General features: G+C 51.2%; 1 protein-coding gene across 1 annotated transcript in view; it reads right to left on the reverse strand.

The window, feature by feature from the left end:
• Nucleotides 1-4,899: 4,899 nt before the first annotated feature.
• Nucleotides 4,900-15,869, reverse strand: part of tunar (TCL1 upstream neural differentiation-associated RNA) — a 49,696-nt gene continuing 38,726 nt past the window's right edge. Inside the window, exon 2 of the mRNA XM_069910114.1 lies at nucleotides 4,900-5,176. Within this exon, the coding sequence (XP_069766215.1) occupies nucleotides 5,008-5,166 (159 nt within the window). The 5' untranslated portion in view covers nucleotides 5,167-5,176 and the 3' untranslated portion in view covers nucleotides 4,900-5,007. The remainder of the gene's footprint in view (nucleotides 5,177-15,869) is intronic.

Here is a 15,869-nt window from a genome sequence, read left to right on the forward strand (position 1 = left end):
GTAATAGCTAAGAAGTGTTGACATCAAACATATTGGCCTTCATAAATGATATTATTGAGTATAGGAGTTGGGATGTTACAGTAAAACAATGGTGAGGCCAGATTTGGAGAATTATGTGCAGTTTTGGGCACCTAACTATAGGAAAGATATCAATAGGATTGAAAGAGTGCAGAGAAGATTTACTGGGATGTTGCCCTGACTTCAGGAACTGAGTTACAGGGAAAAGTTAAACAAGTTAGGTCTTAATTCCCTAGAGTGAAGAAGAATGAAGGGAGATTCGATAGAGGTTTACAAAATTATGAGGGGGACATTCGGAGGATATGTAGGTCAGCTTTTTCCACTGAGAGTAGGTGAGATACAAACCAGAAGACATGGGTTAAGGGTGAAAGGGGAAAAGTTTAGAGAGGGAACATGAGGAGAAACTCCTTCACACAGAGGGTGGTGGGAGCATGGAACAAGCTGCCAACTGAACTGAACTGATGCGGGCTCACTTTTAACATTTAAAAAGAATTTGGACAGGTACATGGATGGGAGGAGTATGGAGAGCTATGGACTGGGTTTAGGTCAGTGGGACTAGGCACAGACAAAAAGGGCTAAAGGGTCCATTTTCTGTGCTGTAATGTTCAAGGTTATAACATTACAGTACAGTACAGGCCTTTCAGACTATGACATGCTGACCCTTATACACCTAAAATTTGAAACCCTTCCTACCCCGTAACCCTCTATTTTTCTTTCATCAAGCCTCCACCACCACCCCTGGCAATATATTCCAGGCACCCACAACTCTTTGTGTGAAAAATGTATCCCTGATGTTTCCCCTAAATTTTCCTCCTTTCACTTTGTACCGATGTCCTCTGGTGTTGGATAATCCCACCCTGGGAAAAAAAAGGCACTGGCTGTCCACCCTATCTATGCCTCTCAGAATCTTGTAGACCTCTATTAAATCACCTCTCATCCTTCTTCACTCCAAAGAGAAAACCCAGCTCCGCTAACCTGGCTTCATAAGACTTATTTTTTCAATCCAGGCAACATCCTGGTAAATCTCCTCTGCACCCTCTCCGTAGCTTCCACATCCTTCCTATAATGAGGTGACCAGAACTGAACGCAATATTCCAAGTGTGGTCTTGCCAGAGCTGCAACATGACCTCAAAGTGTTGCCAGAGCTGCAACATGACCTCACGATTCCTGAACACATTCCCCCCCCCCCCCCATATTAATGAAACCCAGTGTCCCACAGGCCTTCTTAACTATCCTATCAACCTGCACAGGAACCTTGAGAGATCTATGGGTTTGGACCCCACGTCTCTATGTTCCTCTGCACTTTGAAATATCTGACCATTAACCATGTACTCAGTCTTCAGGTTTGACCTTCCAAAATGCATCACCTCACATTTATCCAGATTGAACTCCACCTGACACTTTTCCACCCAACTCTGCATCCAAGAGGACAATATTTCCTCCACTCTGAACACCAAGTGAATGAAAATTAGTTATTCACTCTTGGCTCGGCAAGCGAACAGAGTGAAAGACAAGACCCCAACTAAATAACGCTGAGGGCCCTCTTGGTCTTGCGATGCTCCAGGGGTGATTATTGGCCACCAACTATACAGATGTGGCTGCATCTGGCGAGGACCATGATTGTGGCCCAGCACCAGGGGTTGAGGTTCCAGTGTGGTGCCCATGGAATGCCACACTTTTGGGCATGAGATGTTAAACTGAGGTTCCCCCTATTTGTAAGATTTGGGTGTAGAAACCCCCCCCCCCCACCCCACCTTAGAAGTGACCAGGGAGATTCTGCTAAATGACTGTCGGTGAAACTGCCCTCGTCTCACTGGTCCATCTGGGATGTTGCCGTGTGCAAGCTGCCTGTGGCGTTTCCTTCAACATCAGTGGCAAGCTGCTTCAGTGGCCAGTAAGGTGCCAGAGATAGGTGCCATGGAAATGCAGGTTTGCACAGTGATTGGTCATTCCACACAGGGTGGTTTGGAACCTTGTCAGGCCACTTTGAAGGGTGGGGTGAGGCAGTATTCACCCACTGGGTGTGGCCAGAGTTGCCCACTGGGTGCAGCCAGAAGTGCCCACTGGGTGAGGCTGCAGTCACCCACTAGATGGCACTGCAATTGCCCACTGGGTGAGACTGGAATTGCCCACTAGCTAAGGTGATGATGGGATTTCCCTCTGGGTGAGGCAGGAGTGGCCCTCTGGATGAGGCTGGAGTTTCCCACTGGGTGAGCCACGTCCCTGGGTTTATTCCCACCTGCCAGTTGTCACATTAACCCGGGTCAGTGACTGCGGTTCAGGTTGTGTACGGTACAGATACTGGAGGGGGAGGGGGGTGTAATGGTGGTAAAAGGGGTGCCTGGCCTTGGAGGGTGCTGGGACCTGCCACAGAGAATTCCCTGTCCTGATCGAGCCTCAGGTCTGGTAGAGGGAGAAACCTTTGGGAAGGAACAGTGGGTTCGGACCTGAACATACCGGGGGTTGCAGATCAATTAGTTGTAATTGGGCAATACAGACACGAGGGCCAAAATGACCTGTAACTATGCTGTATGTCTAAGTCTTTAAAAATTAAATTTAAATGTTACCTCTCGTCCATCAAGCTGCCCTTGAACCTTGGCCAGGTTCGGACAAGCTTCCTCCTCTAAAGGTTCAGAACATTGAAGGGTAACCACAGGACAGGCCCTTTGGCCCACAAGCCTGTGCCAGACATGATGCATGCCTCTACTCCCTGCATATCTGGAAGCCTCTTACACACAACCATGGTATCTGCTGTCACCACTACTCCTGGCAGATCACCTCTTGCATGTTAGGGGTGAGGGGGGGGGGGCAATGGGTTGGCCGAAAGCACCTGTATAAAGATGAACTTGCCTCCCCCCCACCCCCCGCATCTCCCTTCAACAGCCCAACGCACTTTAATCGCCCAACATGTGACTTGCAAACAGGGGCTGAGCAGTGGAGCCAGCAGTGGGCGTAACACTGGAATGACTCGAGTTCATAGGCACTTACAGGGAATGAAACACAGAAGTCTGCAGACGCCATGATTGTAGCAAAAACACACAGAAATGCTGGAGGAACTCAGCCAGTCTCGCAGCGTCCATGGAAGGTAAAGATACATTCCCAACGTTTCAGACTTGAGCCCCCTTTTCAAGGTGTAAGCAGAAAGCAGGCAGACATCTCAGTAAAGGCTGGGGAGAGAAAGAGAGGGGGAGCAGTCCAGACCAACAGACAAAAGGCGTTAGAGTAAAAGCCCTAAATTTCAGACTGCTCAGGGATTGGGTCGGTCTGGATTTTCTGGATTCTCGGGCAGTACAGATGTGGCTCTTTGGCAATGCCACATGCACGCAAAAGCCGGGAGCTTTCTGGAAGTCTGGATTGTCTGGATTTCTGGCATCTGGTTTTTGGACTTTTGCTATAACTAATATGATAAGGTGAGAATTGATTTTGGCCCTGTGAAAGGAGACAGAGGGAAAAGGGGAGAGAGAGACAGACAGACAGACAGAGCTGGGGAGGAAAGGAGACAGGGTTACAAAGATGGGAATGGCTGAAAGATCGGGGCTTAGCTATGGGCAGTTCAGCCAACCCCCCCCCCCCCCCCGAGCAAAGCTCTCCCTCACGCAGGAAGCCTAACAGCAGAGACCCTGCAGCAGAATGGGACGAGGATCAGTAGTGTGTGTCTCCAATCTCTATGTGGCAGTGTGGTGGTGGGTGTGGGGGGGGGGGGGGGATTTGTGGAGAGAGGGGCTGAATTTCTGACTTTTATATTTAAATGAAGGCTTTCAGTCAACGAAATCCAACTCCTTCCCCTCATGGCAAAGGTTGGAACAGCTCACTGGACTTCTCAGGGCTGGGGACTGAGGACCTCCCAGCAGGGAAAGGAAGGGAGGGTGTGTCTATGTTTACCACAGCCTGGGGACCATCCAGTCACCGGTGCCCTGCCACTGCTGGGATCACCTCCAGCAGGGCCGCAGTGGGCCACGCTTCAGAAGGACTCTTTACTGGCTGTGAACTGCTCTTGGGTGGGAATTGGGTGTGTGGTATCCTGAGGCAGTGGAAGGCGCTATACAAATGCACGTTGGTGTCAGGGGGTTGGGAAGGAGGGTGGAGCTCAGGGGCCAGTTAGCAGGAAGATTGGGGAGTGTTGTCCCTTGGGGTGGAGGGGTGGGGGTCTCGGGGTGGTGGGTTAGCCTCTCAAGGTGGAGGGGCAGGGGTTTCTTGGGGTGGGGGTCTCTCAGGAAAGGGGGTCCACGAGATGGGAGTCTCTTGGGGAGGGAGTCATGGTGGGAGTCATTTGGAGTTGGGGTCTTTCAGGGTTGGGGTCCTCAGGTGAGGGTCTTGGGGAGGGGGATGTGCTCGCATGCTTCCTTGCAGTGAGAATGGTAAATAGCAGGTGGAGCCATGTGGGAAATGGGAGAGACGCCTCCTCTCCTCAGCCGCCCCCCTCCCCTCACCCCTCTGCACTCCCACCCATCCACCTGCTCCCCTCTCCTCATCTCCTCCCCCCTCCTTCTTTCCCCTCCCCCCTTGTCCCCTCCCCTCATTCCCTTCCCTCCCCATTCCCCCTTGGAGGGGCAGGTCATCCAATGCTCGCCTCATCCTGTCAAGGACCCTGCTGCTGGGGAGACCACACCAGCAGCCTCTGCTGTCCATGTCCGAGGGGAGACCAGGAATCCAGGCCCCCAGACCCGAGGCTGCCAGGTACCTCCGCTCAGCCCAGCCCTGGGCACTCGAAGGCAGGGAGCCCTCCTGCAGTGGCCCTGGTGCCCATCGGAACCCTTGGCCACAGGCCCTGCCCGTTGTGCTTGTAATGTGCAGGAGGTGGGTTTCTCTCCAACCCGAGGAGCCAAGGGTTCTTAAATCCACCTGGGGAATCGAGGCCAGGTCAGAGGCCGTGTTGCCCGTCAGGGACTCCCAGCATTGCAGCCTCTGCAAACTCCCCACTTGCTGTCCACGGAGGTGGGGTGTTCCTCGTCCCGTCCTCTCCCCCGCTGCGGTCTTTGCCTCCAGCCACTACAGCGTGGTGTAAATGTAGACGAATATAATGACCAGGAGGTTGAGCACTGTCCCACTGATGCCCAGCATTGCCAGAACCCTCTCCTCCTTGTCCTCATCTTCGTCCTCTGGCAGGTGAACAATGCGGCTCCCCTCAATGTGCTCGATGATGACCATGGTCTCTGATCTACTGAGAGCGGGCAGAAAGAGAGAGAGAGAATAGGGAAATATTGTCATAAACGTGCACAGGTCTCACAGCAGCATCTCATTGCAAAGATAACATTTCAAAATAAATAAATGAGTGCAATGGAAATAGGAAAGATTGAGGCAGTGTCTGTGGATCATTAATTATCCAGGAATCTGATGGCGGAGGGGAAGAAGCTGTCCCTGTGCCGCTGAGTGCTCGTCTTCAGACTCCTGGACCTCCTTCCTAATGGTAGCAGAGTGAAGAGGGCATGGCCTGGATGTTGGGGTCTTTGAGGATAGAAGCTGCTTTTTTTTAAGATACCGCCTCATATAGATGTCCTCGATAGAGTGAAGTCAGTTGCCCGTGATTTCGCAGGCTCAGTTCAAAAATGTTTAGAGTTTAGACATACACCACAGTTACAGGCCCTTCTGGCCCACAAGCCCGTGCCACCCAGTTACACTCAATTAAGCTAGAACCCCCGATACCTTTTGAACAGTGGGAGGAAATCAGAGCCCACGCTGACACGGGGAGAACGTACAAACACCTTACAGACAGTGTTGCATTCGAACCCCGGTCACTGATGCTCAACAGTGTTCGGTCCCTGCTATGCTAACTGTTGTTAGCACTGCCTCTTGTCACCCTTGTTTGTATTCTTTTCCTGTCCTGAGTGTTGGCGCCACCATACCAGGGAGTGAAGCAACCAGTCAGAATGTTCTCCACAGTACACCTGCAGAGGTTTTCAAGAGTCTTTGTTGATGTATCGGATCTCCTCATATGACCAAATAGCACACCAATCCCCTCTTACCCAAGGACACTGCCTCATAGACCCAGAGACACGGCTTCGATCCCGACCTCCGCTGCTGCTTGTGCTCAGTTTGCCCGTCCATCCCCCGCACATTAGGGTTAGGGTTAGGGTTATATAGAGACCACTCTAACCCTATCCCTAACCCTAATGTGCGTGAGATTTCCTGGAGAAGAGTTGATGGGGGTGGAATGGATTTCAGTTATCACTGCGCCATCACAGCACCAGAGACCCGGAGGGTGGGTTTGCTTTTTTTTTGGAGTTGGCACGTGACCTGAATGCTATTTCCCCTGGGGGCTCTGGTTTCCTCCCACCCTCCAACGCTGGGGGGTTAAACAGGGGCTCACGGGCCGGAGGGGCCTTGTAGTACAGAGGGTCATGTGGCCCTCCAGTGGGAACCTGGCCGGAAGCCACTGCATCTGCCGTTCAAGATCAAGACCACCCACAGCAAGCAGACACTCTGCCCTTGGCCTTGCCATTGGCCCCTTTGAAGGAACATACTCCTCACCACTGTTAATCACCTGTGATGTCCTGGGCTGTGTCCACTGCCTTTTGGAGGGATTTATGCTCAGAGGTATTGGTGACCCCCCCCATACCAGACCATGATGCAGCCAGTCAGCACACTTTCCACCGCGCTGTGCAATCAACCACATGACATTTATTTACCTGTGAGGGAAAATCACCAGAGGGGTCGTGCGCACGCGTGCACACACACACACACACACACACACACACACACACACACACACACACACACACACACACACACACACACACACACACACACTATAGAATATAGCAGAAAGACACAACCACAGGGTTTGCCACCTCTCGACCTCCCGATTAATTATGAGAGAAAGAAAGAATTAATAATGATTGATTCGGACATGTCCACCACAATGGGATAGCAGTTGTTACAGCGCCAGTAATCAGCACCGGGGTTCGGATCCCACACTGTCTGTAAGGAGTTTGTACGTTCTCCCCGTGTCTGCGTGAGGTTTCCTCCCCATCTTCCACTTTCCGTCCACCCTTCAAAATGTGGGGGGGGGGGCGGGATTGTAGGTCAATTGGGTATAATTGGACAGCACGGGCTTGTGGGCTGAAAGGGCCTGTTACCGTGCTGGATGCCTACATTTAAATACATTGAAACATTTAATTTAATTTAATAAACCCCTGAACCCATTACTGGCACACATCTTGTAATTGACTGTTGTCTATGGCTCATGACCTGGAGTGGAGCTTGGGTTCATCCTACTGGACAATAGACCCAGCTGCTCTATGTGTTGGGCATTATACCTCTAGCCAGTCAAAGAGGGCCAGATCTCTGTTCTAAGCGGACGCCTTGAACCCTGAAGTTGTGCGCTCTTGACCCAGACTTTCCCACCATGGGAAACAACCTTTCTACATCTACTCTGTCCACGCCTTTCAACATTAAAATCTTTCAATGCTATCCCACTCATTTTTTGTAAATTCCAACAAGTACAGGTCAAGAGCTGTCAAACGCTCCTCATATGATAACCTTTTCATTCCCGGAATCATCCCAGTGAACCTCCTCTGAACCCTCTCCAACATCAGCACATCCTTTCTTAAACGAGGAACCTTAATCTGCTTACAATACATCGTGAGGTCTCACCAGGGCCTAAGAAAGCCTCAACATCACAGCCTCTGTGTGGGCGTATGTCAGTGTATCTGCCTGTCTATCCCCGTGTCACTGTCGTACAGCAGTGGAACTACAATTACATGGACACAGCAGGACCTTTGCCCAACTTGTCCCTGCTAACCACGTCACCCATCTGCAGTAGAACGTAAAACCCATGATCTGCAGAATGCTAAGGTGTTCCTCGGGATAACGTTGGGCCAGTGCAGAGGGACAAGGATAGTCAGGTCATTATGAGCAAGAGCAGAGATTGAAGTGACTCCATTTGGGGGCTGTGGGGAAAGGGCTGGGGGATGGGGTTGTGTGGAGAGGTCTGTGGGGATAGGGCTGTAGGGATGGGGCTGCTGGGATGGTGATGGAGCTGTGTGGACAGGAATGGGGCTGAGGGGATGGGGATGGGGCTGTGTGAAGAGGGATGGTCTATGGGGACGAGGCTGTGGACATGGGGCTGTTGGGAATAGGACAGGGCTGTGGGAATGGGGACGGCGCTATGGGGCTGGGGCTGTGGGAATGGGGATGGGGATGTGGGGTCAGGGATGGGTCTGTGGGGATATGGCTGGGGCTGAGGGTACAGTGATGGGCTGTGGGGATGGGGACAGGGCTGGGGCTGTGAGAATGGAGATGGAGATGTGGGGTCAGGCATAGGTATGTGGGGATGTGGCTGGAGCTGAGGGTACGGGGATGGGGACAGGGCTGTGCAGACAGGGCTGTGGGGTCAGGGACAGGTCTGTAGGGATGAGTCTGTGAGGATAGGAATGTGAGGATGGGATCAGGGCTGTGAGGATGGGGATGGGGTTGGGGATAGGTCTGTAGGGACGGTAATGTGGGGACTGGTCTGTGTGGATGGGACTGTGGGCAGAGCCGACGCACCATGAAATCCTCTCAGCTTTGCCTCACGGTGCTCATCCCACTGGAGAGGGACCAATATCCTGGTGGAAAGGTTTGCTGGAGCTGTTGGGGAAGAGGTTAAACTAGTTTGGCAGGGCGGTGGAAATCACAATGTGAGTGGAGAAAGTGGAAGGGTTGATGGTTTTGAGGAAGGACAGGTTGGGGAAATGTAGCTGGTTGAAGGGTTTGAAATGTGTCTATTACAATGCTCGGAATATTAGGAATAAAGGGGATCAGTACGTGGAAATATGATGTTGTGGTTGTTACAGAGACTTGGCTGATGCAGGTACCAGGGTTTAGTTGTTTTAAAAGGGATGGATGGGAGGTAAGAGAGGGGGGAGTACTGGTCAGGAATACTATCATGGCTGCAGAAAGGGGAGGATGCTGTGGAGGGAGTGTCTACTGAGTCGGTGTCACTCAGGAGACTATTGTGGAGAAACAAATAAGCTTTAATTCACTTGGGAACATAGTATATCGGCTGGCCTGCACTGAGTTGATTATTCAGGAGCCTGCGGGGAGGGGCCACAGGTACAACCAGCCAATAGGCGTGCTTGGCCAGATAATTTTACATTACAGTGGTTTACCACACTGGGACTAATCTATGGGCCCCCAAGTAGCCCTCAGGACACCAAGGAGCAGATCAGTGGGCCAGTTTTGGAATGGGTGCAGGAAATGACTGGTTTGTTGCTATGGGAGACTTCAACTTCCCGAATGTTGACTAGCACCTCCTTACTGGAAGAGGGATAGATGGGGCAGAATTTATCAGGTGTGTCTAAGAAGGGTTCCTGACGCAGTATATGGACCAGCTGACAAGAGGAGAGACCCTACTGGATCTAGTACTGGGTAATAAACTTGGTCAGGTGATGGGCCTCTCCGTGGGGGAGCATTCTGGTAAGAGTGACCACAACTCCCTGAGCTTTAGCATAGCTATGACAAGGATAAAAAGAGACAAAATGGGCAAGTGTTTAATTGGGGCACGGCTAATTATGATGGGATGAGGCAAGAACTAGGGAAAGTAAATTGGGAACAGATGTTCTCGGGAGAAAGCACAGAGGTGAAGGATGTTTAGGGATCACTTGCACTGGGTTTAGGATAGGTTTGTCCCTCTGAGACAGGGAAAAGATGGGAGGAAAATGGAACCGTAGTTGACAAAACAGGTGAGCAGCTCGTTAAGAGAAGAAGGAATCATATGTTAGATATAGGAAGCATTTAGGAGGAGTTCATGAGAATTATATAGTAGCCAAGAAGGAACTTAAAAAAGGAGAGCTTGAAGGAAGCATGAGAAGACCTTGACGTGTAGGATTAAGGAGAACCCAAGGCAATCTATACATATGTGAAGAACAGATGGATGATGAGAATGAAGGTGGGGCCGCTAAAGGATAAAGGAGGCAACATTCCCAGGAGGTTGGGGAGGTCCTAAATGAATACTTTGCTTCAGTATTCACAAGAGAAAAGGACCTTGGTCAAGGTGAGGTTAGAATAGAACAAGCTTGAGATTAAGAAAGAGGACATGCTGGATCTTCTTAAAAACATAAGACCCCGGGACCAGACGAGATAAACCCCAGGTTTCTATGGGAAAGGAGGAAGGAGATAGCTGGGGCATTGGTGATGATATTTGCATCCTCCTTGGCAACAGGGTTGGTGCCGGAAGATTGGAGAATGGAAAATGTAGTTAGTCCCTTTGTTTAAAAAAAGGAATAGGGAGAATCCTGGGAATTACAGACTAGTGAATCTTATGTCAGTGGTGGGAAAACTATTGGGGAGGATTCTTAAGGACAGGATTTATGAGCATTTGGAGAAGTGCAGTCAACTCAGGGACAGTCAGCTTGGCTTTGTGAAGGAGAAGGTCATGCCTCATGAGCCTAATTGAGCTTTGAGAGGCGGTAACAAAGGAGATCGATGAGGGTCGGGCGGTAGATGTGGTATGTATGGATTTTAGCAAAGCATTTGACAAGGTCCCCCATGAGAGACTCGTTCAGAGAGTCATGAGGCATGGGATCCATTGAATCTTGTCTGTGTGGATTCGGAATTGGCTTACATGTAGAAAGCAGAGCATTGTAGAGGACGGGAAGTACTCTAGAGGTCAGCAACTAGTGGAGTTCCACAAGGATCTGTTCTGGCACCCCTGGTATTTGTGATTTTTATAAATAGCCTAGATGAAGAAGCAGAAGATGGATTGGTAAGTTTGTGGGTGATATCAAGGTTAGAGAAGTTTTGGATAGTGTTGAAAGTTCACAAGATAAAGGAACAGAGGTAGGCCATTTGGCCCATTGGCTCTGCTCCACAAATCCACCCTGAGCTAAACTGTTCTCACATCTAGATCCAAATTCCGGCCTTTTCCCCATATCCCTTGATACCCTGACTAATTAGGTACCTATCAATCTCCCCTTTAAACTCCCCCAATGATCGGTCCTCCACAGCTGCATGTGGCAGCGAATTCCACAAACCCATGACCCTCTGGCTGAAGAGAATTCTCTTCATCTCCGTTTTAAATGGGTGCCCTCTAATTCTAAGACTGGTCCTGGGTTCATCCAACAAGGGAAGCATCTTATTCACATCGACTCTGTCCAATTCTTTCAGCATTTGAAGTGTTTCTAGGAGATTCCCTCTCATTCTTCTCTACTCCATTGAATATCGTCCAAGAGCCGCTGATATGTTAGCACTTGCATTCCAGGAATCATCCAGGTAAATCTTCTTTGTACCCTCTCCAAAGTCATTATATCCCTTCTAAGGGGCCCAAAACTGCACACAGTTCTCCAAATGGGGTCTCACCAGTGCCCTATAGAACCTCATCAACACCTCTTTGCGCTATTCCCCTTGAAATGAATGCCAACATAGCATTCTCTTTCTTTACTCCCGATCCAACCTGGTGGTTAACCTTTAGGTTATCCTGCACGAGGGCCCACGAGTCCCTTTGCATTTCCAAATTTTGAATTTTCTCCCCATCCAAATAATAATCTGTTTGTTTATTTCCTTTTCCAAAAGGTACAACCATACATTTCTCAACATTGTATCTGATCTGCCAAGTTGACAACAGGATATTGACAGAATTGAGCAGAAAAGTGGCAGATGGAGTTCAATCCGGATAAGTGTGAGGTGTGAAGGTCGATTCAAAGATGCAGTACAGGGTTAATGGTCAGATAATTAAGTGTGGAAGAACAGAGGAACCATGGGGCCCAAATCTCTCAAGGTCGCTGTGCACGTTGATAGGACAGTTCTGAAGGCCTATGGGACGCTGGGCTTCATTAGTCGGGGGATTGAATTCAGTAGAGAGGTGATGTTGCAACTCTACAAAACATTGGCGAGATGACACTTAGTCAAGTCACCTTTATTTATTGTTCATGCCATGCTCATGCGGTAAAGATGAGATAGTGAATATTGTGTTCAGTTCTGGTCACCTCATTCCAGGAAGGACGTGGAAGCTGTGGAGAGGGTGCAGAGGAGATTTACCAAGATGTTGTCTGGATTGGAAAATAAGTCTTATGAGGCAAGGTTTGCAGAACTGGGACTTTTCTCTTTGGAGCGTTGAAGGATGAGAGGAGACAATAGAGGTCTACAAGATTCTGAGGGGCGTAGATAAGGTGGGCGGCCAGCGCCTTTACCCCAGAGTGGGAGTAGCAAACACCGGAGGAGGATGTCTGTACAAAGTGAAGGGAGGGAAGTTTAGGGGAGGATTCAGGGGTAAGTTTGTTTTTTACACAGAGAGTTGTAGGTGCCTGGAATGCCTTGCCAGGGGTGGTGGTGGAGGCTGGAACAACAGGGTTATTTAAGAGAGTCTTAGACAGGCACATGGATGGAAGAAACATTTTAAGAGGGTTACGAGGTAGGGAGGGTTTCGTTTTATTTAGGGGTGTGTAGGTCAGCACAACATTGTGGAAGAAGGGGCTGTTTGTGGTTTTCTGTGTGGGGACGAGGTTCAAGGTATCCATGTGAGTCTGTATCTGCACTGTATCTATTCGTGTCCCCTCACATGTGTTCACATCCCCTCATGTGTGTTCACATTCCCTCTCGCATCTCCACATTCTCATACTTGTGTCGAAAGTCCCTCACATGTGTCCACACTCCTTCATGTTTCCTCATGTGTATCCATGGTCCCTCATACATATCCATATTCTCTCATGCATGTCCACTTTCCCTTATATGTGTCGATGACCCCTCATGTATGCCCACGATCCCTCACACATGTCTACTCTCTCTCACATGTCCATTTTCCCTCTTGTGTGTCCACATTCCCACATGCATGTCCATACTCCTTCACACATGTCCATGGTCCCTCACACATGTCCATAGTCCCTCAGTGTGTCCATGGTCCCTCATGTGTGTACACAGTTCCTCACACATGTCTATGGTCCCTCACCTGTGTCCACGGTCCCTCATGCATGGCCACGGTCCCTCAAGTCCGTTCACAGTCCCTCACATGAGTCCACAGTCCCTCACGCGTGGCCACGATCCTTCACATGTGTGCATGATGTGTATTTGCCCAGGTGGGGTGAGATTTGTGGAGGGAGCAAGTCTGATTGGTCTGTGAGATGTTCCCAAATAATGAACGAGGCCACTGGTCCCTCCAGAGGAGGCAATATCATCGCCAGAAACAGTGATGTCCTGGCCAAATGCCTTTGGAGAGATGGATGGGGACAGGTGGGTCACACACCCAGGGGCTGCAATGCTCCCGTCCCTTCACACTCATCCGGTATGGAGGGGCAGGAATCATGGTGTAAACAAGACAGCCCCCCCTTCCCTTTCCCACGTCTCAGTCTCCCCCCATCCCCTTCCCTTTTCTCAGTCTCCCCACCATCCCCTTCCCAGCTCTCAGTCCCCCGCAACCCTTCCCTTTCCCACGTTTCAGTCTCCCCCCCCACCCCCACTTCCCCTTCCCAGCCCTCCCACCCACCAACAGGCAGCAGAAGATCTGCATCAACCTAGCCCTATCTAACTCCATTACTTAACCCTTGCCTGGTTGCCCAGTTAGTTGTGATCTGTTCCAATTGATTAATTGGGGCCTCTTCTCGTGGGACAAAAGGACAGCGAAGGGTAAACCCCGGCAGTAATGGTGGGTGGACTTGCAGAGATCAGCGCTGGAGATGAATGTGTGCAAGGTGCAATAATGATGGACATTGAGCATGAAATGAAGCATTCCTTCCCCCCGCCCACCCACCCCCCAGGTGAATGGCATTTTGAAACACAATGGATTAAAGAGCACTAGCCAACCCTCGCAGAGGGACTCGAGCCCATTATTCAGCGGTGAACAACGCTTGCTGCTAACAGGTGTTGATCGAGTGGTGCTTACCGGTCAAGGAGGTGACTTGTTCAGCGCAGCTCCAGCCGCTGTGGGATCGGCTTCCACTGGGTAATCATTCACCACCTCATCCCCGCACAGAAAACCAAACTGGTTTGCAGGTGTTCCCCCCCCCCTCCCCACCTCCCCCCAATGGTCCAGATCGATGCTGTTTCAGTCTGGGAAAGACGTTTGTGGGGGGGCGGGGGGTGGGGAAGGTGCAGGTTGCCTTCAAAAGCTGGCAGCTTTCTGACAGGGGCTGCTCCGTGCCCCCCACCCCCTTCTCCACAACAATTCCAGATCCAAACACGTCTTGTGTCTGTGTCAGAGGCACGTACAAACCACAGTGCCCGAGCTGAGATCCGCCGACTGCTCGATCAGTTGGATGTGATGTGATTCACTGAATCCAGGCAGTGTTCCCTTTCAGCTCTTCCTCTCTCTCTTTCCCTCTCTCTATCTATCGCTCCCTCTCCCCCTGTCTCCCTCTCTCTCTCTCTAGCTCTCTCTATCTCTCCCTCTCCCCTGTCTCTCTCTCTCTCTATCTCTGTCTCTCTCCTTCCTGCTCTCTCTCTCTCTCTCTCCCTCCCTCTCTCTCCCTCTGTCTGTCTGTCTCTCTCTCTCCCTGTCTCTCTCCCTTTCTGTCTGTCTCTCTCTCTCTCCCTCTGTCTCTCTCTACCCCTCCTGCTCTCTCTCCCTCCCTCTCTCTCTCTCTCTTTCCCTCTCCCCCCCTCTCTCTCTGTCTATTTCTCTCTCTCTCTCCCCCCCCACCCACCCCCCACCCACTCCACACACAAATCATGGGTTCCACAGGTAGGGGGACATCCCTGCAACTCTTCAGAATGAAGGACTTCCCCACCCTCCTCTGCACACCACCCCCCCCCCACCCCCACCTCTCTCCTAAAGGCAGCTATGAATTCAATGTGTGCTGTATAAATTCATCCTGTTTCAAGCACTGGTGGAATAGCACAGGGAATGCATTCTTACCCCCCACCCAGCTCCCCAAAGTGACCGTGGGTTGGAGAGATCCTGCTCCCTGTCCCAGAGGGGGCTAAAGACCCCCATTTCCAGGCCCACCCGAGGCAGGGGGTTGGCTCCAAGTGCAGATCCTCTTGCTCTTTCTCCAGTTCACTCCTGCGCTCTCCCAAATTTCCTTCCCGGTCCTGCTTTGGCCTAAATGCACTGGAACAAGATGTTGCCATGGAGACCACCTCCAGGGAACGTCTCCGAGTAGGATGCAGGCCATCGGCAGCCAGCAATTCTATTGCTGGAAACAGCATGTTCTCCCTGAGACATTCAGGGCTTCCCCACACATCCTCCAACGCCTCCCCCCGCTCCCATCCTCCACCCCTCGCCTCCCTCCTATTACCCCTCCCAACATCTGAAATCCCCTCCCTCTTACCCTCCTTTCCCCACCTTCCAACCTACCTTCCTCCCATCCTCCCCTCCCTCCATCACCCCTCTGCTCCCTCCCATCAACTCCTCCCCTCCATCCCACCCTCCAACCTGTCCCCCTTCCTCCCCACCCTCCGACTCTTCCCCTCCCCATCGTCCAACCCATTCCCCCTCCCATCATCCCTCCCCTCCCTCCAACCCTCCTCTCCCTCCAATCCTCCTCCGCTCCCTCCCATCCTCCTCTGCTCCCTCCCATCCTCCTCCGCTCCCTCCCATCAACTCCTCCTCTCCATCCCACCCTCCAACACCCTTCTGCTACCTCCCATCCATCCCACCCTCCAACCCATCCTCACCCCACCCTCCATCACCCCTCCAATCCCTCCTATTGACTCCTCCCCTTCAACCCATCCTCACCCCACCCTCCCATCACCCCTCCCCTCCTCCCATTCTCCATCACCCCCCTCCCTATCTATTCCCCTCCTTCCAACCCACCATCCTCCTTCCATCCCCCATCTGCCCACCTTCCTCAGTCTCCATATCATCCTCTCTCTCCCCCCTCTTGGCCACATCACCACCATGGTTTTCAGTTTATAAATCAGACTTTTCCAGGAATCCAATCTATATAAACATTATTTTGTGTTCTGCTCTGTCTCAACCATAAGCCGTCCCAACCCTTGGT

Source organism: Narcine bancroftii, chromosome 13, assembly GCF_036971445.1.
Source record: "Narcine bancroftii isolate sNarBan1 chromosome 13, sNarBan1.hap1, whole genome shotgun sequence".
Taxonomy (NCBI): Eukaryota; Metazoa; Chordata; class Chondrichthyes; order Torpediniformes; family Narcinidae; genus Narcine; species Narcine bancroftii.